Source organism: Elgaria multicarinata, chromosome 8, assembly GCF_023053635.1.
Source record: "Elgaria multicarinata webbii isolate HBS135686 ecotype San Diego chromosome 8, rElgMul1.1.pri, whole genome shotgun sequence".
Classification (NCBI taxonomy): Eukaryota; Metazoa; Chordata; class Lepidosauria; order Squamata; family Anguidae; genus Elgaria; species Elgaria multicarinata.
In genome coordinates, this window is record NC_086178.1 from 109,335,282 (window position 1) to 109,357,262 (window position 21,981).

A 21,981-nucleotide genomic window follows, 5' to 3' on the forward strand; every position below is an offset into this window, starting at 1 on the left:
TCCACATTTTCGGCCCCTACATGCACTTTTGGTAGCAAGTGATCAGTGTGGCCCAGTCTTCCGGTCACCCTGGTCACTGAAGGGGGATTCCTGCACCCTGATTTCTTAAGGTGAATTAACAACTTAGTGGTGAGGTGCAATTGCATTGGCCTTGCTTGCCACGAAACAGGGCCACGTCATGCCAGTGGAGGAGATAATTCTCAGAATACAGGTCCTCCTCTTCCTCAGCCTCCCACCAGTGCAGCAGAAACAAATGCAGACACAAATACATATGATACTGCAGGCAGCAATCTCCTCTAGGGAACAACTTGGAGGCAGGGGCTGTAGCACAATCTGACTGAGTTCTGTCGTTCTTCTTCGTGGTCTCTATGCATCACACATATGGGCTTTGCGCCTGCGCAGAGACCAGACCGGAACCTACTATAGCTGAGTGGAACGTTTTTGGCGGGAACCCCTCCCCCCACGCTACCGCGCATGTCCATGGGGTTCCCGCCCTTACCTCAGTTCTTTGTCGTCCGCCATCGTGCATAGACCATAGAACCAACCTCTTAGCGTTTGTGTCTTAAAAATATCTTCTTTACTCTAATTCTTTCTCTTCTTTCTTGTTTTCTTTTTCTCGCTTCGGCGTTTCTTCTCCTTTATCTATCCTATATAAAAAAAAAATAGTTTTTTGTAGTTTAGTTTTTCCTCAGCGACTTCGTCGCTTGAGGCCTGTATGGCACTAAAAGCACCGTTTAGAAAGTGCGTAAAGTGCGGGGCTAAGCTCCCTCCATCGGACGGACACTCCCTTTGCATATTGTGCTTAGGTGAAGGGCACGTTGTCGAGACCTGCCATCATTGTATGGCCTTTACAAAACAGACCAGGAAACATCGAGCAGACCGACTCCGCTCGGTTCTTTGGGAGAAGGCTCTCAAGGCCGCGGAGGCCCCGACAATGGAGAAGACTGCGGCTCATAAGTCCGTGACTCATAAGACGGCACTTACTAAGACCGCACCGGTCAAATCATCAGACCAAAGCACTGAAGTGCAGACCAGAGCTCATAGGGCTGAGATACCCCTCACGCCTGGTCGGTCTTTCTTGAGTTCAAAGGCTAAAAAGGACTCTAAAAAAGCCAGAACTCCAATTCCTTCTTCTGAGACTGAGAAGAAGAAGAAAAAGAAGAGAAAGAGGGATGCGGAGAGAACCTCCTTAGCATCGCCTCCTCCAGTAGAGCCGGTTAGGAGTCAATCCACTCCACCCGCTGCTCCCACTGCCTCGGTATCGAAACCGCCCTCGGTATCTGCCGCCTCGACGTCGAGACCACCCTCGGTATCGAGGCCACATTCGTTACCAGCGGTACCGACTCGTCCGCCTAGCCTTTCAGAGGGCGAACTGAGGGATTCGATGTCGGCAGCGTCTTCTCACCAGCCCCCTCGACCGCGAGAACTTCCATTGTTGCCATCTCCAAGGCTAACACCACGCCGTGATTGGGAGGCAGCCTCTCGCTACTCTGATCCTCAGGCGAGGGGTGACGAATACCAATGGGAGGGATACCGCCCCCAAAGGTATTTTCAGGAACAACAGTATCCGCGGGAGGATTACTATGCTCTTCCCCCGCCTACAACTAGGGTGTGTCGTTTTCCTTTGCCTCCATCACCAGCGCCTCAAAGATCATCGGTATCGACACCTCGACAACAACCGTCGGCGTCGACTGTGGCGATTCCTGCGGTATCAACGGATGATTTACGATTAATCACCGTATCGTCACCCGAGGAACATTATCCTTCGGACTCGGAATCGGGTGTGTCGGCCGCTCCTTCTTTTCCGTCACCGGAGGATGAGGTCCAAGATAGAGACCCTTCCTCCCCCTCAGACGACATGGTTAGGTTCTCGGACCATATCCTGCGAATGTCCAGAGCATTGGGAATAGAGACCCAGGAAGCTAATGAGGCTGTAGTAGATCGTATCTACGATGTGTTCCAGACTACCACGAACCAGAGGATAGCGATCCCTCTCCCGCACGCGCTAAAGCAGGCAGCGCAGTTAACTTGGAAGACGCCGACGTCGACCCAGGCAACATCGAAACGCCTGGAAACTCTGTATAAAGTCCAAGAGGACGGTGCACAATTTTTAGTTCAGCACCCTAAGCCGAACTCAATAGTAGTTGAGTCAGCACAGGGCCAGTCCCAGAAAGCACATTCTGCTCCGGTTGACAGAGAAGGCAGAAAGCTGGACATTACTGGTAGAAGAGTCTACTCTTCATCCTCCTTAGGTATCAGAGCATCAGCATATGAGGCGACTATGGCCCGTTATCAACTTTTCCTTTGGGAAAAGATAGGTAACTTGTGTGATCACCTCCCAGAGGATAAAAGAGAGGTAGCAAGAGTTCTTCAGAATGAAGCTACTGGAATCGCTCGACAACAATTGTCCACTGCTCGACATCAGGTGGACTGTCATTCAAAATCAATGATGGGGGCCATATCGTTAAGAAGACACGCCTGGCTCAGATCTTCAAATTTAACTAATGAGACTAAGTCCAGGATAGAAAATATGCCTTTTGATGGGGAAGGTCTATTTAACAGTAAGACTGATGAGACGCTGGACTCCATCTACAAGGCTAGAACAACAGCCAAGAAGATGGGGTTTACTCTTCCCTCTCAGCCTCAATACCGTTCGAGGAAATGGAGACCTCCGATGCAACAGCAACAGCATCGGCCCCAATACCAGCCTCAACCTCGGCAGCAGCAACAACAGCTGCAGAGGAAGAGGCCTTACCAGGGCAGATACCAACAAGACAAGAGGCAACCCGACTTCAGCAAGAAACAGCGGGTTTGACTCCTTAGCTCCAGATCCACTCCCTTTTGCGAACCGCTTAGCACCCCAGTACCATCAATGGGAGTCAATTACAACAGACTCCTGGGTGCTCACTATCATCAACTCGGGCTATGCTATCGAGCTCGATGCCCTCCCTCCTTTTTCCGGCGTGAAAGTAACGGCTCCATCCCCTCCTCTGCTGCTCGAGGTACAGACCTTACTATCGAAGGGAGCCATCTCTCCCGTACCTGCAGAGGAACTCAATCAGGGATTTTTCTCTCGTTACTTCACGGTCCCGAAGAAAGATGGAGGTCTTCGACCGATCATGGACTTAAGACAACTGAACAAGTTCATCACCCCGAGGAAGTTCCGTATGACAACGGTTACTTCAATTCTGCAGCTTCTACAGAAAGGAGTTTGGTTCGCAGTGGTGGATCTGAAGGATGCGTACTTCCACATTTCCATCAGGAAGTCGCATCAAGCTTACCTTCGGTTTTCGATCGGTGCGTCCCAGTACCAGTTCACCGTTCTTCCGTTCGGATTGGCCACGGCGCCAAGGGTCTTCACGAAGGTTATGGCGGTGGTATGCGCCCACCTAAGGCAGAAAGGCATTTACATTTACCCATACCTGGACGATTGGCTCCTCGTAGCAGACAACAGAAATACACTCCAGTCGGACATACGAACCACCCTCAACCTCTTGGACTCGTTAGGACTGTGGGTCAACCGCGAAAAGTCCGTTTTGACTCCACAGCAGAGATTGGACTTCATAGGGGTAACCCTATCCTCTCAGGACGGGAGAGCATACTTACCTTCAACCAGGGCAAACACCTTGCAGCAGTTAGCCATCGATACCGAGAGCCGCCGAAAAGTTTCGGCATGGACAGTTCAAAGATTGTTGGGTCTGATGGCAGCTACTACGGCAGTCATCAGGTTTTCAAGACTCAGAATGAGGGTATTGCAGGCCTGGTTTCTGAGGACTTTCGATCTCAGGCACAATGCTCGACGAACTTACCTTTCGATACCGAAGCAAGTGAGGGCATCGCTGAAATGGTGGTTCTCGATGTCGACTCTTCTCGAAGGCGTTCCGTTTCAACAACAGGCGCCTTCGGTAACGATCACAACGGATGCATCTTTAGAAGGATGGGGAGCCCATTGCAACTCCCTTACCGCTCAAGGTCGTTGGCCTCGATCACAGAGAGAACAGCACATCAATCACCTCGAACTCCTGGCAGTAGAAAATGCGATAAAAGCATTTGCACAGTTGATCGAGGGCCAGAATGTCTTGATCGCGACGGACAATACTACCGTAGTGGCTTACATCAACAGGCAGGGTGGAACAAGATCTCACCCCCTGAACCGTTCTGCACTCAGGATATGGAACTGGTGCATAAAGAGAAGGACTTACCTGACTGCAATCCATGTAGCCGGCAAGGAGAACATCATTGCGGACTCTCTCAGCAGGTCCTTCCATGTCGACCACGAGTGGGAGCTCGATGTCGAAGTTCGAGAAAGTCTTTTTCGGTACTGGGGCCGCCCTGCTGTCGATGTCTTCGCTACCGAGGACAACGCAGTCTGTACCAAGTTTTGCAGCAGAGCAGGAAAAGGAAAGCGCTCTCTAGGAGACGCTTTCACCAGGACTTGGAGAGGAAACCTCCTGTACATGTTTCCTCCCTTTCCACTATTGACAAGAGTGATAGCCAAGATCCAGATGGACAACTCCAATTGCATCCTGATCACACCGTGGTGGCCTCGACAGACGTGGTTCTCTCACGCCCTTCGGTTATCGAGAGGGGATTACATCAGGCTCCCGTCGACACCGAAGCTACTGTCTCGACACCGGGGCAAGGTTCGACACGCAGATCTGTCGACCCTCAAGATGACTGCATGGAGGATAGCAACTACTCCTCCTTCGGTACCAGAACTTTGACTGTGGACCACATTATATTGGCAGCACTAAAGCCTTCCACAAGGAAAACTTATGCAGCAAAGTGGCAAAGATTTCAGGACTTTGCTTCAGAACAAGATCAAACACCAGAATCTTGCCACTTATCTTTCATCCTCAATTATTTATTGACACTTTTCCAGCAGGGACTTAAGCTCGCATCCATCAGGGTTCACCTTGCTGCGATTACATCTTTTCACCAAGGTATAGATGGGTTTACACCTTTTACCCATCCAACAACGAAGAAATTTCTAAGAGGTCTGAAGAACACGATACCGACTGTGAAAAGTATCGTGCCGCCATGGAGCCTGTCAGTTGTGCTGCAAGCACTGACACGCAAGCCCTTTGAGCCCATGGCGTCGACAGACCTTAGGCTGCTTACTTTAAAGACTGTCTTTTTAGTAGCCATCACATCGGCAAGACGTGCAAGTGAGCTTAAAGCTCTTAGGATAGATGTCCCGTACACTATTTTTCATAAGGACAAGGTTGTGCTACGCACAGACCCAGCCTTCCTACCTAAGGTAGTGTCAACTTTTCATCTGTCCCAGCACATTACTTTACCTGCTTTCTTTCCTAACCCAACTACACCTCTTGAGTCTTCCTTGCATACTCTCGATGTAAGAAGGGCTCTTGCTTTTTACAAAGACAGAACGGACAATTTTAGAAAGACAAAACAATTGTTTATTTGTTATGGGGAGCCTTCTAAGGGACTTCCTGTCTCCTGCCAACGACTGTCACGTTGGATAGTGGAGACAATTGAATTGGCCTACTCTATCTCTAAATTAGAGTTAGTGAAACCGGTGACAGCTCATTCCACCAGAGCTGTCTCAACATCGGTGGCCTTCACCAGAGGTGTCCCACTGGCAGAAGTCTGTAGAGCCGCAACGTGGTCCACTCCATCCACGTTTGTCAAGCACTACAGTTTGGACACCCGTGCGAGGCAGGACTGCTCATTTGGGAGGACAGTGCTTTCAGAGATCTTCAGATGATGCACCAACCCACCTCCAAAGGTATGTCAGCTTGCTACTCGCCCATATGTGTGATGCATAGAGACCACGAAGAAGAAATGCAGGTTGCTTACCTGTAACTGTAGTTCTTCGAGTGGTCATCTATGCATTCACACAACCCACCCACCATCCCCACTTGGTGGTGTGAGACTTATAAATGACACTGTTTTATTGTGGAATGTACTTTACTTTATTTACACTCATGTTTATGGGGGCACAATGTCGGACTCCTGTAAACTGAGGTAAGGGCGGGAACCCCATGGACATGCGCGGTAGCGTGGGGGGAGGGGTGCCCGCCAAAAACGTTCCACTCAGCTATAGTAGGTTCCGGTCTGGTCTCTGCGCAGGCGCAAAGCCCATATGTGTGAATGCATAGATGACCACTCGAAGAACTACAGTTACAGGTAAGCAACCTGCATTTACCTATATGGGGCAGATGCTGGCCCTGGCCATGGGGCTTTTCCATCTCCGTAACATTACGCATTATACTGACATTTAGTGCCAAATTGATGCTTTTGTCCTAGCAAGCACTACTTGCATTGAGCAAGCCCTGATTTACATTAAGCACAACTTCATTAGCACCAGTGCTGGGGCACAGTTGGATACCTACCCTGTATGTCTTACCAAACACCCCTCTGTCCATTCTCTGGGGAAATTTGAGCTATTATTAGCCTTAGCTTTCTCACTGTCTTTGGTTTTTCGGACTAGGGTGAAGTTCTGGGGATTACTAGGTTTGGCCTTGCAAAAATGAAGGAGAGTGTATTGATGCTTGCTTCATTTGAAAAGACAGCAGACCACCTCTTTGATGCTGCCTACTTTGGGCAGAAGGATTCAGTGTGTGGTAAGTATCCTGGGTTTGCTTGTAGCTGACTCAAGATGTGCATTTGTCACTAAGCACAGCTCTATAAATGAATCACAGTTGTATGTCGCACATGTAAATTCAGTAGAAATCCCAGGATGGATTAAGAAAAATGGAACAAGACCTTTATTTGCTGTTGTCCCAAAATACAAAATGGTCTCCCTGGAAGAGGTACACAGCCCGAGCTTTTTTAAAAAGTACAGTAACAAGGCTTTAAATTAAAAAAAAAAACTAGATGCTGATTAATATTATATCTATGCTATAGTGTTGTAATTTGCTTGATAGTGGTTTTTATGAAATTGTTGAAGTTTTTAAATATAGTATTGTTTTAGTTGCCTCCAGCCTCAGAAAGGAGCTTCAGCTCAGAGGTGAAATACATGGTTTGCATGAATCCAGTTGCAGTCAACACATTGCATCCCCCAGTCAAAAGGATCTCTGGGATCAGGGCTGGGGGAAACCCTCACCAGAGACTTTGGAGAGCCACTGCCAGACAGAGGAGACAATATTGGGCTGGATGAACCAGTAGAGAGAACAGGGCAGCTTCATAGAATCATAGAATAGTAGAGTTGGAAGGGTCCTATAAGGGCGTCGAGTCTAACCCCCAGTTTTCAATAGCACTTTCAGAACCCTTCTTTGGACTGGGTTTTGTTGAAACTCTACCAGAATAATGTTCTGTAATTGGGATGAAAGCATAAAGATCCCCACCCGCCCCACCCACGCACACTGTCATAGTGGGCTTGCAGATGCTTTAGGTCGGTCTCTACAATTTCTTCTAGGTAGTCCATCGAACAGCTAGGGCCTCTGCATGTTTAGGACAACACTGAAGAAAATGTGGGAAACGGAACTTTTATAATTATTTTTTCTTGACCTTCTCTAGGTGTTTCTGAGTGTATCATTATGGGTATTCCAATGAACATTGGGACTGGACTTTTCAAGCTGTTGCATAAAGCGGATAAAGAAGCAAGCCCCCCAAGAAGGCCCTTAATTTTTGATAACCCTGATTTCCATATTTCCCTCACTACGTAGCATCTGGATACCGCTAAACAGCAAGCAGATGTGGGGCATTTGGTTTGTTTTAAATGGAGTATATGTCCTATATGCCTCTCTAAAGAGGGTTTGGAAGCTGGATATATGTGAGAGCTCCTGGTGTGCACAACTGATCCGCCACTGATGCAGGCGTTTTATCTTTTGTGCAGAGTGAAATTCAACTGGTGGCATTTGTTTTAAAAATCAAGAATTTCCTCTGCTACACTGAAAAGCTGTAACATGGATTGTGGAACCTCAAATCCCTATGAAAGGGAATGGACTTAACGTAGTTACTTGGATTTGTGACGGAAGCTCCAGCTATAGCGATAGGAACATTTACTTCATGCCTCTAGCAGCTGCGACAAACATCTGTCAGAGCATTCAAAGTAATTTGTGATCTGATCAATGTAGGACAGAAAGGGGATAGCCTACTGCTGCTTTATGTAACACGTTACTTTTTTGTGTTAAATGTGTCTCAGCATTTTTTTTGCTCAGCTTTCCTAAAACATGGTGATCCAAGAATTGATTTTCTCATGGTGCTACCTCATATAACCCAGTTCAACATAAATCCATCAGAGTGATTTTTTTTTAAAGCACACTGAAAAACCAAATTGGCCCTTAATGGTGGTAACTTGAGAAGAGAACTCTAATTAGCTTTTTGGAGCATAAAAAATTGCCATTCATCACAACAAAGATTTCTCAGTAGCTACCACTAGAGTAGGGGTGGACATTTTTGGGAGGGCAAGGGCCGTGTTTGCATCACCACAGCACGCTTCCACTGTCCTGCAGAATTCTGGGTGGCAGCGGCAAATGATATTGGTGATTTGCCACCGAGCTTCAGTGGTGACCTATTTACTGGGCTGTGGTGGTAAACCATTGATATATATATATATATATATATATATTGGGGGGGGGACAGCAGGAAGGTGGTGAGGGCCACAGCGGGGGCCACGTGCAGCCCACAGATTGTGTGTTGCCCACCTCTGCACTAGTGGATCATGGGCAGTGCTGATTTTATTTATTACAAAAAGTTTCAGAGAATGATCTCATCAGGCAAGTTCCAAGCATCCAGATACTAATTAACACACTCCAATCTTGTTAACAGTGAGCAAATGGCAAAGCCCTGTTTAAGCGACTGACTTGTGCAAGTGGCGGCTTACAATGACCCAAAGACAACTAGCTCAAACCAGACTGAAGTAAACCAGAAGTTAGACCAGAATGCAATGCAGATCTAAATGTGCACTACCAAACATCTGCTGTTATAGTTTAACAAACTGATAGAAAAGCTGTGCTGGGCTGTTATGATTCCAGGCAAACCTGAAGCTTGTGAATCATCGTCAAAATTAAGGCACAAAGCACGAATTTGTGGGTGTAAATGACTTATTTTGTAAACGTGTTAGATGCTAATCTGTTTTGGGGTGGCCATGGGAAGACTGGGGTAAGGGGCAGTATGGTTGCTGCAGTTTCTGCTTCCCGTCTGGCAGTTTGGAGATTCTTTTTTCATCTTCTCAATTTTGTGGATATGTTATACAAGGTAGTTCCTGAATCCAAAAATAAGGGTATTTATTTTTCCTCTTCTAAAATTTAAGACAAGTGTTATATAGCATGGGGAAAACTTGCTTTCTTTATACTGTAGATGTGAATAAAGACTTTTTTCCCCCAAGATGCATGTTTGGGTTCTTTTACTGATGTAAGTCTCCATTTAAAACTGCTGTAAATATCCTTAATAAATCTCTTCCCATAAAGCCGAAAGTATGTGTGGGGGATGTATGTCCAGAAATGTTTACTCACTTCCAGATGAGTTAGAAACTTGGAATTTGGCAAGCTGGCAGGTCTGGCTATACAATGTACCAGAAAAATCTAAAAACACATATTTTGGGGGTTTTAAGTAATTTTTAAAGAATTTAATTTAAAAAAACCGCTAGGTTTATGGCTAGAACTCCCATGATGCCTTGGGCGGGAAGCCAGATTTACCGAGCTTTGGTGGACATTGTGAGTGAATGGGCAGGTGACAGCAACATGCCTTTCACAACCCAGACTCCTAAGGTCGGTCTCGAGCAGACAACCCAATTCCACATAAAAGAAAACAACACACATAAATGGGCTGCATCCACCTGCCGTGTGTGGTTTTAAAATCATAACTAGATATGACAACATGACTTTGAGAGGCCGAACTCTGAACATGCTCAAAGATACCCCATCCTGATATTGCTGTTTTCTCAGAATCTGGGGAAAATGCATACACAGCCTTCACCCTGAAGGGAGGAAAGGAAGGCACTCTGTTCATGCCCAGAAACAGGCCCAATGAAGGGGGCCAAGTGCCCGGCCCCTTCAGTACAGGTTCCTGATGGAGCACCTGGTGGACAAGAAGCGCAGGCCAAGACAATCCCAGCAGGACTTTGTCGGAGCTGGTCACGTCCACTGACAGCCGCTTACCTCCCCTCCTTGGTGATGCTACTCCTTGCTGCTCTATCAAGCAGCAGCAGCAATAAGAGGAGGGAACACCTCTCAGGACATGGGCACCCGGGGGCCGCCAAAGGCATGCTGGGAGGTGTAATACTGGCCTATAGAGTGGATGATTTAAAATAAAGCAGGTCAGTATGTGCAAACCACGTCACTATCAGTCCTAACTCAGCCCCCACTTTCTTGATCTCTCATTAACTCTCTTAGTTCTCCTTTTACCTGACTTTCTCTAACTGTCACTCACCCTGCCCACCATTGCATTCTGGCCTCAGCTATCAGTCATTCCTCCATGCACTTTTCGTTTCAATGGTATAGTCAGGCTTTTACATAAAAATCAAACTTTATTGAGTAATTCCTGCATCTGTCTTGGAATGTTGTGGTTTAGTTATGACAGAGAAAAAATGCAGTATAAAAAAATCTCATCAAGTTAAAAGGCCTTGGAAAATAAAATAAAAATTAATTTAGCACTGGAAAGCCATTAATGTAGTCACTGGGCCAGCCTGTCTGGGAAAGAGAAATCCATAAGCAGGGTGCCACAACTAAGAAGGCCCGCTCTCCAGTTGTCTCCCACCACACCTCAGACAGTGTTCAAAGATTAACATGTTATTCAGGGACTTAAGCTTATGCCTACAATTCCCAGCATGTCTTGGGTGGGAGGGAAGACTGATTGGGCTTTGGCAGCTATCATCTGGAATTGGCTTGCCATCCTGGGCTGGAAGGGAGAGCGCCTGGGGCTGGCTGCATCAGTTGCTAGGTACCATTGGGAACTGGAGGGAAGGAGGGTGCAGCTCTGGGCCTGTTGTCAATGGCAACGACTGAGCTAACTCTCAGCTGGCTCGATCACGGCACAGTGAAATGCGGACTGGCTCAGCCAGACTTTACTTCCTGTGAATCTCAGCGGTAGGACTCCCATTGAGCAAGTCCCACCTCCTGCTGCCTGGTCCACCTCCACTTCTTGTGCGCTGCTCGTCGTCATCTTTTTCTTCCTCCTTGCCTTTGCTTCAGCCGCCACCCAGTCTGCTGCTGCTGCTTGTTGGCCACCCAGCCAGTCTACCTCCACCGCTCCTTCCACTGGTCCTGGTCCTGCCAGGTCATCGTCATTGTCCAACGTCTACCTCTCTCTGCCGCCCACTGCTGCTTCTCCTGCTGCCTTCGGTTCCCCTTGCTGCCGTCCACGTTGGCTGCTGCTTCTGCTCAGATCAGCCAGCACCAGCCCAATCAGGATCTCTTTGGCGTGCTTTCTGAATTGCGTGAGATCTCGGCTGAGCCTGGGAAGTCTCGCGAGATTTCCTGTTTACTGAGATAGAAGGCCAGGCCACTGAGGAAATGAAGGCCTACCACAACCTCCAGGCTGGGCACCCCAGTTTTGCCAATAAGTTGGCCCTCAGCTCCGGTTGCTCCGGTGGGCCTTATTTCCCCGGAGGTCTCCAGACTTCTCTGGGTGGTATGGTCACCCTAGCTACTTACATTGTGCAAGCATTAGCACTTGCACTCAGGCAATATTGGATACTACTTATGTCTTGGCCTTCTGCCACATTTTCCAAATAGCTTGTAAACTTCAACATATTAGGCTGTGGTTCCAAACGCACAAGGGAAATAAATCCCAGTGAACTCAGTAGGACTGAGTAAACTGTTAAGATTAGTTAGGCCAAAGCAGGACCTACTGCTTTCGCCAGCCAGATCTCAGTCTTCTTGTCCAAGACTAAGTCTTCTTTTAAACACCTGTCACTAACCAATATCAGCTGCTATGTGGGTGAGAGGATGCTAGGGCACCCCAGAAACCCAAAGTTGAGAGAAGACCAGAAGGAAGAACACATGCTGATTGCCTGATCCACCAGCTTACACTCCATTCCCATCACCCTATCTCCTCCCCCACAATGTAGCCCATAAAGTGATTTCAGAGAAGAAGAGTAAAACTTCCAGAAATGTTGAAAAAATGGCTTGTGTCTTTTACAGGCAGAAAACGGGAATCTGGGGGGAAATAGGACAACATACAATACTTTTTTTAGCAGTCTTTATTGATATAAAGTCACTTGTTTCTTTAGGAACATAAAATTTATTATGTAGAACTTGGCTTGCTCATAAAATCATTAAAAACAAAACTACTTAAAAGTAAACTCAGCAACTCTGTAATTATTGTCTGAATATATTATGTACCGTATCCAATGCAACGCTAGCTACCATGAATGTAAATTATACTGCGCTAGTGTAAACAGCTTCTGCTGCAATGTCAATAGCATTTGTTGATGTGATGGGTTTCCCAGCTAGTGCAATGTCATTTTTCTTAATAAAAGTGTCCTATTGGATACTGCCCTGAACTTTTCATCATGTCACTAGGTTTATGGTTAATTAAGGGTACAATCCTATTAGTGTTTAGACAGAAAAAAGTCCTAAAATGCCCAGCATTCCCCAGTCAGCCAATGTTGTTGGACATTTTTCTATCTAAACATGCATAGAATTGCACCCTGAGCCAATTAAAACGCTCTTTAAATCCACTTTAAAAGAATTAAGTTACTGACAGATCGATATTGTTATCCCAATTATATGATCTCGGGAAAAGATCAAATCAGGCATTATAATAAATAATTCTTTTTTTTAAAAAAAAAAGAAAGGTACATAGATAATAAGCTTTCGAAGTAATTCACATAGGTTATCTTGGTAATCCTTCCAACAACCTTGTGAGACAAGCCATTATAATTACATTAATTGGGGAGCGGGGGAGTGTTGAGACGAGGGAGTTGTCGAAGGGCACTCAGCGACTTCACGCCTGGGAGCTGGCTTCCTAGCTCTTCACTCGCTTGCTATGCTACTATCTCACTTGTTACTTTCAATAAAACAGTCTTAAGTGTGGGGGTCGGAAGGATTCCTAGACTCTATCGCATCCCACATCTTCACAGAAGTAGGAATGGCTTTCCTAAGTATGGTGCTGCACAATAGCTGAGGGGTGGGAAGGAGGTAAAGATTTCAGCGCACTCTGCAACTGAATTGTCCCCAAGTTTTGAGCACTGGCTGGCCCAGGGAGCCTCTACCTACAGGGAGCATCTATCTACCAGTTGTCTGAGTTAGCCCCGGCTCCGGTCAGCAACTGTTTTGTATTTGCCACTTATGACACAAATGTTAGAATGAGTTTGTGTGGCTGCCTCCGAGGTTGTTCAGCTTCTGCTTGAACAGGAGGCAGTCGCTTTCCACTCCCCACTGCCACCGCCCCCACCTCCACCACAAAATGTCATCTTGCATGCTTCATGTTTGAGTATGTTTAGCCTTTGTTTGCTGGGAAATGTCCAAATGAAAGCAATGCTAATACTGTCTTAATGGAAGCTGAAAGTAGGACGTCTCCATTAGGGGGCATTAGTAAACCTTAAACACATTCCCTTCATTATGCTGCCTCATTACATTGAGGCCACTTGAGACTACCACTTGTATGGGTTGTCTAATGGCCAACTAATGGAAAATCAATTCAGCAAACCCAAGACCACATCTTTTGTGGCACAAGTTGCATTGTTAGCCAACCAATACTGCCTGTTTCGTGAGGGCCTTCATGCGCTGTTGGGGTTTTTGCTCATTAAACGGGCATTTGTTATGGCCAGCCTGCGTGTCACTGTCACACCCTCCCCTCGGTGATGCTGGCTCCCGTCCATTCAGTGGAGCTTCTTCTAGAGTTTGTGGATGTATTGGGCAAAGCATAAAATGCCCCTAGATCACACGGAAATACTCTGATCCTTTTCTAGGCATCTAAGGACCGGACCACCCATAAAAGCACCCATTTGATTGCGGCAATGTCAAATAAATAAATAAATAAATAAATAAATAAATTTATTTCTTACCCACCTCTCCATTTGGGTCAAGGCGGGGAACAACCATAAGAATAAATACATAAAATTGATTAAAAACATAGTATACATTATTAAAACATCCAAATGGTGTCATGCATGTCTGAATGAGTCAACATGGGATCATCATCCAAACTTGAACATTAGCTTTACCTCAAATGCAATGTTTTTCGAGAGAATTAGTTCACATATTCAGTGGTAAGTCATCATCTGATGTGATTGCACCCTGTATGAACAATTCAAAGGTTCTTCCCGTCAGGCTTTTCTTAGAATAGCTGCCCGCACTTGACTGGGTCCCCATTCCCCACACAGAGAGATAAAGTAGTGCAGAAAATGAACTCTCTTTCTAGAAATTAAGACCCCTGGTTCTTAATAATGTCTATAAATAAAAATAATAGAAAACTAAATGATTTTGAAATGAATTTTCATTTCTACTTTTGTCATGTCCCTACATTTTGACTTGGTGCTGCCGGATGTTGCCTGGTTTGGGGTTTATTTTTATTATTATTTTTTTATTATTTATTACATTTTTATACCACCCAATAGCCAAAGCTCTCTGGGCAGTTCACAAAAATTAAAACCATAATAAATCAACCAATAGTCTAAAAACACAAATACAAAATACAGTATAAAAAGCACAACCAGGATAAAAACACGCAGCAGAAATTGAGATAAGATTAAAATACAGAATTAGAACAGTAAAATTTAAATTTAAGTTAAAATTAACTGTTAAAATACTGAGAGAATAAAAAGGTCTTCAGCTGGCGACGAAAGGAGTACAGTGTAGACGCCAGGCGGACCTCTCTGGGGAGCTCGTTCCACAGCCGGGGTGCCACAGCAGAGAAGGCCCTCCTCCTAGTAGCCACCTGCCTCACTTCCTTTGGCAGGAGCTCATGGAGAAGGACCCCTGTGGATGATCTTAAGGTCCAGGCAGGCACATATGGGAGGAGGCGTTCCTCCAAATAACCTGGCCCAAAACCATTTAGGGCTTTGAATGTTAATACCAGCACTTTGAAAGAGATTCCTGGCCCAGTGTCTTCACAGCAGCTACATGAGAGATGTAACACTGTTAGTTGTTGCGTGTGACTTAATGGAGGTCAATACCCACGTGAACTGGAGCTGGCAATTTATACAGTAGCAGCATAGTTGCCCTGGTATACTTGAGGGTACAAGGTAACGGAAGAGAAATACTTCCAAGTGGTGGCAGTGGGCTGGCAATTCCAGCCGTAGACCTCTCACTTCCACAGGGTGAGGTGTCATGGTGGTATCTACTGCTCCTCCTTCCCACCACCACTGTTGTCTGGGCCAGAGCGAAAGGCAGGTTCCAGCAGTGGAGAGGAGCAAGTCCAGTGGGCTCTTGTCAATGGGTCCCTGCTGGGGTACAGTCCGTAGGCAGGTGCCCAACCATGCCTAACTTTGACACCAGCCCTGACTGGTTCCTACCCATACTTCCTCTGATCAAACACCAATTCACTGCCAGTGTTTCAGCAAAACAATATTGGTGCTTTGCTTTTGTGAAGGCACTGAGGCCTAACACAAATGCTGTTTTAAACCAGCTGCTCAGTTGGGCTTGAAATGAATTGGTTCTATTCTATATTGAGACATATGGCTGAAATTGTGTATCCCTTCTACATCCCTTAATTTTCTGGTGCATCAGTGCACAAACCTTTTGGTCCTCTGCCTTACTCCTTAGTGATGCTTTTTGGTCCTGCCTCTCCTGCTCCTGCTTGTATAATCCATTCTTGATGTGATATTTCTATCTAAAGCCCATCCCTGTTATATATAGCGCCTGCCCCGCCAGCCTTATTACTCACAAAGAACTTCTCCACCCTCTGGCCCCACAGTGGCTGTCACTGGTAGAGACAACACTTCCCCAGAGCAGAGCTACATCAACCATATTGTGCCACTGGCTGACTTTAATTCAGCCATGCAGGTTCACGCTGAACTCTTTCCCTTCAGGGCAATTGAACCACTCAAGGAAGCAGATTCTTCCTGTATTGTGAGCTGGAATTTGATTGCCATCACAGCTATGACTTTAGACTTGAGTGACTTCTGGCTGGAAACGACCTACTGTGCTGGGGAAGTGAGCTTATGCTTATGTGTGACAAGATAGGAGCAGACCTGTTCTTCTCACAACGTCTTCCTCCTCCATATCATAATACTGCATACACTCTACTGGCAAAACTAGGCAGAGAAGACGGATACATGTATTGTGGTGTCATTCATGACCTGGATGTTTGGGGCAGGACAGACATGGCGTCGAATGTGTGGGTGGAGGGGCGATACGAAGAAATACTTGTTAGACCGACTCTGAGGTTTACTTAGGGTGACCCTATGAAAAGGAGGACAGGGCTCCTGTATCTTTAACAGTTGCATAGAAAAGGGAATTTCAGCAGGTGTCATTTGTATATATGGAGAACCTGGTGAAATCCCCTCTTCATCACAACAGTTAAAGGTGCAGGAGCTATACTAGAGTGACCAGATTTAAAAGAGGGCAGCTTTAACTGGTGTGATGAAGAGGGAATTTCCCCACGTTCCCCATATATACAAAGGACACCTGCTGAAATTCCCTTTTCAATACAACTGTTAAAGATACAGGAGCCCTGTCCTCCTTTTCATAGGGTCACCCTAGTTTACTGCAATAAAATAATGGCAGCTCAGCAATCCTATGTAACTAATATTGGGGTGCTGTTTGCTGGGACTTTGCAACCAGAATTCTCTTGTTTATTATGTTTCACTTTATATTGTTTGGTTTTGAACATATTTTAAATCACTCTAAGCTATAGAGACTGGACATGATAAAGATGTGAACCGTATGTAAATGCAGAAAGATTTTTACATAACTTTTGAGAGCAGCAATGATTTATATTGCAGGCACAGCTGCTCGTAGATAATTTTGAATACATTAGCATGACTCTTAAAGATGGGGGCCTTGCTTCAAATTAATATATTGACCCAAAGGCGTTGCATGTGTTGACTGCCAACAGTTCCTGCAATATTTATATATGCACATTGGAATTACGGTCTTGCTTTGATAGATGACTGTCACTTAAGCACGCTGGCATTCTGCTATGTGCCAAAGGGGCACTGGAAGAAGAGTGAATATACCACCCATTCACCCATCCCTGCTCTGATTTATTTGCATATCGGCTGTCCTAAACTTGTAAAATATGTGTTTGTTTACGTTTTATAACAATTAAAATGGTGTTCTGCAGAGTCACACAGGCAAAAATGACAGGTCCCTTTCGGAAGGAGCTTACTGCCTAAATTATGTTGGTCCAGGGAAAGCACCACAGACACACCTGCACAACACAATCCAGAGGGTGGACAGTGAATTCTGTGCATTAGCAGGGCTTCTAAACCTCTCTTTCCCAAAGCACCAACCCACTCATTCAGAAGCCATCAGACAAGCTGCACCTATGATAGGCGGATGGGGGCTTATTTATTTATTTATGTTATTGCACTTATATACCACTCCCATAGCCAGGGCTCTCTGGGCAGTTTACAGAAATTCTAAAATTAAGATAAAAACGAGTATACAAAATTTAAAATTCTAAAACACAGAACATACACACATAAAGCATTAAAACCCGTTAAAAAACTAAACATGTGGGTGATTAAGATGTGTCGCCATATGCCTGGGTAAAGAGGAAAGTCTTAACCCGGCGCTGGAAAGATAGCAGCGTTGGTGCCAGGCGAGCCTTGTCAGGGAGATCATTCCATAGTCTGGGGGCCACCACCGAAAAGGCCCTGTCCCTCTTTGCCACACTCCGAGCCTCTCTCGGAGTAGGCACCCGGAGGAGGACCTTAGATGTTGAACGTAGTGACCGGGTAGTGACTGGCTTCAAGGGTAGCATTCTATGCTCACCAAATTATGTCTTAATTATGCATTCTTTCTTTCCTATTTTATTGACTGGTTGGCATGTAATAGCTAACTATGGCTTGTTTAATCCATAGTTAATTGTGGCCAAACGAGTGTCCTGCCTACTGCGTGCTCATCATTTCTGTTTTCAATCAGTTGTAAAGGACACCCCATTCCTGGGTTATGATGACATCCAAACCTCGAAGTCTGGATTGTTTAGCGGTAAAATAGTCTGGGGTTAAATAATCCAGAGTTAACTCAGTAACAAAACCATGGGGAATTGTTGGGTTAATTCAGGGCTGTTTAACCCTTAAACAAGCCATAGTTCTGGATCCAGAAGTCACAATGACCCAGGAATGGGATTATATTATTATTATTATTATTATTATTATTATTATTATTATTATTATTATTATTATATTTACAATATGTATATACCACTCAATTATCTCACACAGATTCCAGAGCGGTGAACATAGGTATAAACAGTAAAAGGGGAAAATATTTTAAAAGCAAGTTAAAATTGTTCAATTTAAAAATAAAGAAACCAGAAAAACAGTGGCTAGTCAGTTGAGGAAGGCTTCTCGAAACAGAATGCTCCTGGCTTGTTCATTACAGCTGATTGAAAGTGAAAGCGACCAGCACGCAGGAGCCAGCATGCTTACTTTTGCCCCACCAATTCCTTGGTTAAACAATCCAGGAATTGCTGTGATAGGTGAAGCAGGTTTAGCTTATTTACCCTGTGAGTTCAAGACAGAAAATACATTCAGAGTAAAATAGGAAGCATAAGATCTTACACACCTCCCAAACGCCATCGTCAGCAGCATGCCCTCTAGATATGCGCAGAGGCAAATGCTTGGTTCCCTGATGCTGAGGACAGGTGATTGGGGGAGGGCGTTTCTCGCTTGCCCTGCCATTGTGATTGCCTAATACATATTAAATGATTTTGAATATTCACCCCAAGTGCTCTTCTTTTAATATCTTACCTTTCCATCCATTGCAAGCAGATAAAAGGATAAAAGTGCTAGGCCGTGTCTACACCAGCCATTTATTCCAGGATAATATCGAAGTCATCCCTAACAGGCCACATGATGCACAGCTGATACCACTGTGATCTCAAGTCGACCCCTCAGTTATCCAGGAATATCGCTGACTGCTTTTGCCATGTGTTTTTTTTTGTTTTTGGCTCTCTCACTACAATCCCAAAGTCCGCGGCTGGTGCGCCCACCCCCACCCCCTCGCGAAGCTGTTGCTGTTCTGCGTGAGCTCCTGGCTCAACGAACAGCCAATCAGCTGTCAGGGGCATGTACATGGGCATTGGCAAGTTTCATTGCCAGTTTTTTTTATAAGAAAAACCCAAATATATCTGCGCAGCAGCGCATTTTCGACATAATACCTATCTCCCCTTGTGTTGCTGTGTGTCTGCACTGGTGCGCATCTCTCAGGAGTTATTAAAAAAAATCCATGCCCTGTACCCATCTGCATAGGCCCACCCACTTCTGTCGATACGCATTCGGAACCACCGTCATGGGGCACACATTCTCCCGCAACGTCTCTCCTTAACTTGCGGGAAACTTCAGGGGCGTGTGTCCCTTGAGCGCCAATCACAGAAGCTGGGAACCATCGCAATTATTCCTGACTGTTAGAGCAGTACGACAATGGAACCAGTTACCTAGGGAGGTTGTGGGCTCTCCCACACTAGAGGCCTTCAAGAGGCAGCTGGACAACCATCTGCCAGGGATGCTGTAGAGTGGATTCCTGCATTGAGCAGGGGGTTGGACTCGATGGCCTTTTAGGCCCCTTCCAACTCTACTGTTCTACGATTCTATGATTTCTCCTTGGTTGCGAAAGGGCTGTAGGTGTAGATTAGGACCTAGTGTAGCGCCATGGCTAAGAATGAGCTGTGGTCCAGAAGGATGCAGGTCCAGATTTTACAGCTGTGTGTGTCTTCCCTACAATTCACTGACTTTTCTGTCTCAGTTGGCGATAATTAATATAGGGATAGTAATAAAAATGTAAGGAAAATGTAGTACAGGATTATCGGGATAATACTTGTGAAATGCTTTGAACACGGAAAGTACTCCATACATTATTATTTTATTTATTTATGTTATTCTCAAAATGTCACTTAAAGCAAAGTTAAAAGTGAATATTGAAAGCTCTCTTCAGAAGAAATATTTGAGGTATTTTCAGCAGAGTCAGGAAAGTTTCAGTAAGACTAGCAAAGTTTCTCAGGGGGCTTGCACTTCACCAATAATAAGAGAAGTCCTTGGGTTAGACAGGGGAACCAGATTGACCTGCCAGTGGGTTGCCTACATGCCTGTATTCTCAGTGTTACGTCTGAAGGAATACTGTGTTTTGAAAGCATCATGACAGCAGCTGTAATGAGTGCTCTGGTTTGAAGTCAGACTTCCCCAACTTGGTGACTTCCAGACAGGACTTCAACTCCTATCTGCCCCACCAATGGCCAGAAATCCTAGGGGTTGTAGTCCAGAACATCTGAAGGACACCAGGTTGGGGAACGCTGATCTAGGCGATCAAAAGAAGAAAACAGTGATATGATACATTGTGCATGGTGCGACATGAGAAAAGTTTTCTGTGTTTGAACTATCTATGTACTGAAAATGTTACCATCTCCCTATCTATCTGGAATGATTTCAGAATTACAACCTTGAAACTCCTTTATTTCCTCCACACACACCCAAAGTTATTTTCCAGAAGAAGAGCTAAAAAAGGGAACTGTTTCTAGTCATACTTCTGTCAGCTAATGCAAGTGGAACAGGATGAGAGTGCATAGTGTGTGTGGTAGTAGGGTGACCATATGAAAAGGAGGACAGGGCTCCTGTATCTTTAACAGGATGCATTGAAAAGGAAATTTCAGCAGGTGTCATTTGTATATATGGGGAACCTGGTGAAATTTCCTCTACATCACAACAGTTAAAGCTGCAGGTGCCCTGCCCTCTTTTAAATCTGGTCACTCTAGTATAGCTCCTGCAGCTTTAACTGTTGTGATGAAGAGGGAATTTCATCAGGTTCTCCAAATATACAAATGACCCCTGCTGAAATTCCCTTGTCTATGCAACTGTTAAAGATATAGGAGCCCTGTCCTCTTTTCCATATGGTCACCCTATTTGGTAGTCATTCAAATGTCATTTGCAGGATGGGGAGATAATTCAATGGTCAGGCATGTGTTTAAGTAGGGTTCTCTGCCCAGCCTTTCCAGCCCTGGGCTGCTAGGTTATTTTGGAGCCCCGGACAAGATACCTACCCCTGATTGCGCTGGGTTTCACAGAGTGGCATGGAAGCATTTGTGGCCTTCACTATGTCCATCCCTATTACCTCAAGTTGTGACCAGTTTGGGGTAATGGCCCAGGGTCAGTTCCTGGAAAGGTAGGGTTTCCCGTTGCAACGGAGAGACTCCCTCTTGAAAAGTGGGATAAATAATGCAGTAAATAATTAATAATAAATAAACATTCTGAGATCTGAGTTAAGCACGATGCCAGGTGTATAATCAACACTTACCTTTGTAGCCTGGCATTCCATGCGGCTGGTGACTCATCTGAATTGGGTTATATACTCTATGCGTGCAGCGTTAGTATGCCAAGGATTTGTGACCTAGGAAGGTGTGCAAGCTAATGTTAGGAATTTTAAAGGAGACCAGGGTAGAAAGGTAAGGTGACCATATGAAAAGGAGGACAGGTCTCCTGTATCTTTAACAGTTTCATAGAAAAGGGAATTTCAGCAGGTGTCATTTGTATATATATAGAACCTGGTGAAACTTCGTCTTCATCACAACAGTTAAAGCTGCAGGAGCTACACTAAAGTGACCAGATTTAAAAGGGGGCAGGGCACCTGCAGCTTTAACTGTTGTGATGAAGAGGAAATTTCATCAGGTTCCCCATATATACAAATGACACCTGCTGAAATTTCCTTTCAATACAACTGTTAAAGATACAGGAGCACAGTCCTCCTTTCCATATGGTCACCCTAAGAAAGGAGAACGTCATATTACAAAGCTCCAGGATAATTTGTGCAACAGCAGCAGCAAGTCGGCTGCAGTTGATTCCACCTGATGTTTGCAGTTCAGCACTGCCAAATATTTTTTAGGTGTTTGTTCAAACTACTATTGCTGATAACAAAGAAATACCACTGATGAGTTATGATAATTCTTTGGAAATAATGATGTCTATCTCTG

At 45.3% G+C, this 21,981-nt stretch overlaps 1 protein-coding gene across 1 annotated transcript in view; it reads left to right on the top strand.

The window, feature by feature from the left end:
• POLR3A (RNA polymerase III subunit A) overlaps window positions 1-9,273 on the top strand; it is a 75,806-nt gene extending 66,533 nt beyond the window's left edge. Inside the window, exons 30-31 of the mRNA XM_063133173.1 lie at window positions 6,455-6,587; window positions 7,483-9,273. Of these exons, the coding sequence (XP_062989243.1) occupies window positions 6,455-6,587; window positions 7,483-7,631 (282 nt within the window). The 3' untranslated portion in view covers window positions 7,632-9,273. The remainder of the gene's footprint in view (window positions 1-6,454; window positions 6,588-7,482) is intronic.
• Window positions 9,274-21,981: the final 12,708 nt, after the last annotated feature.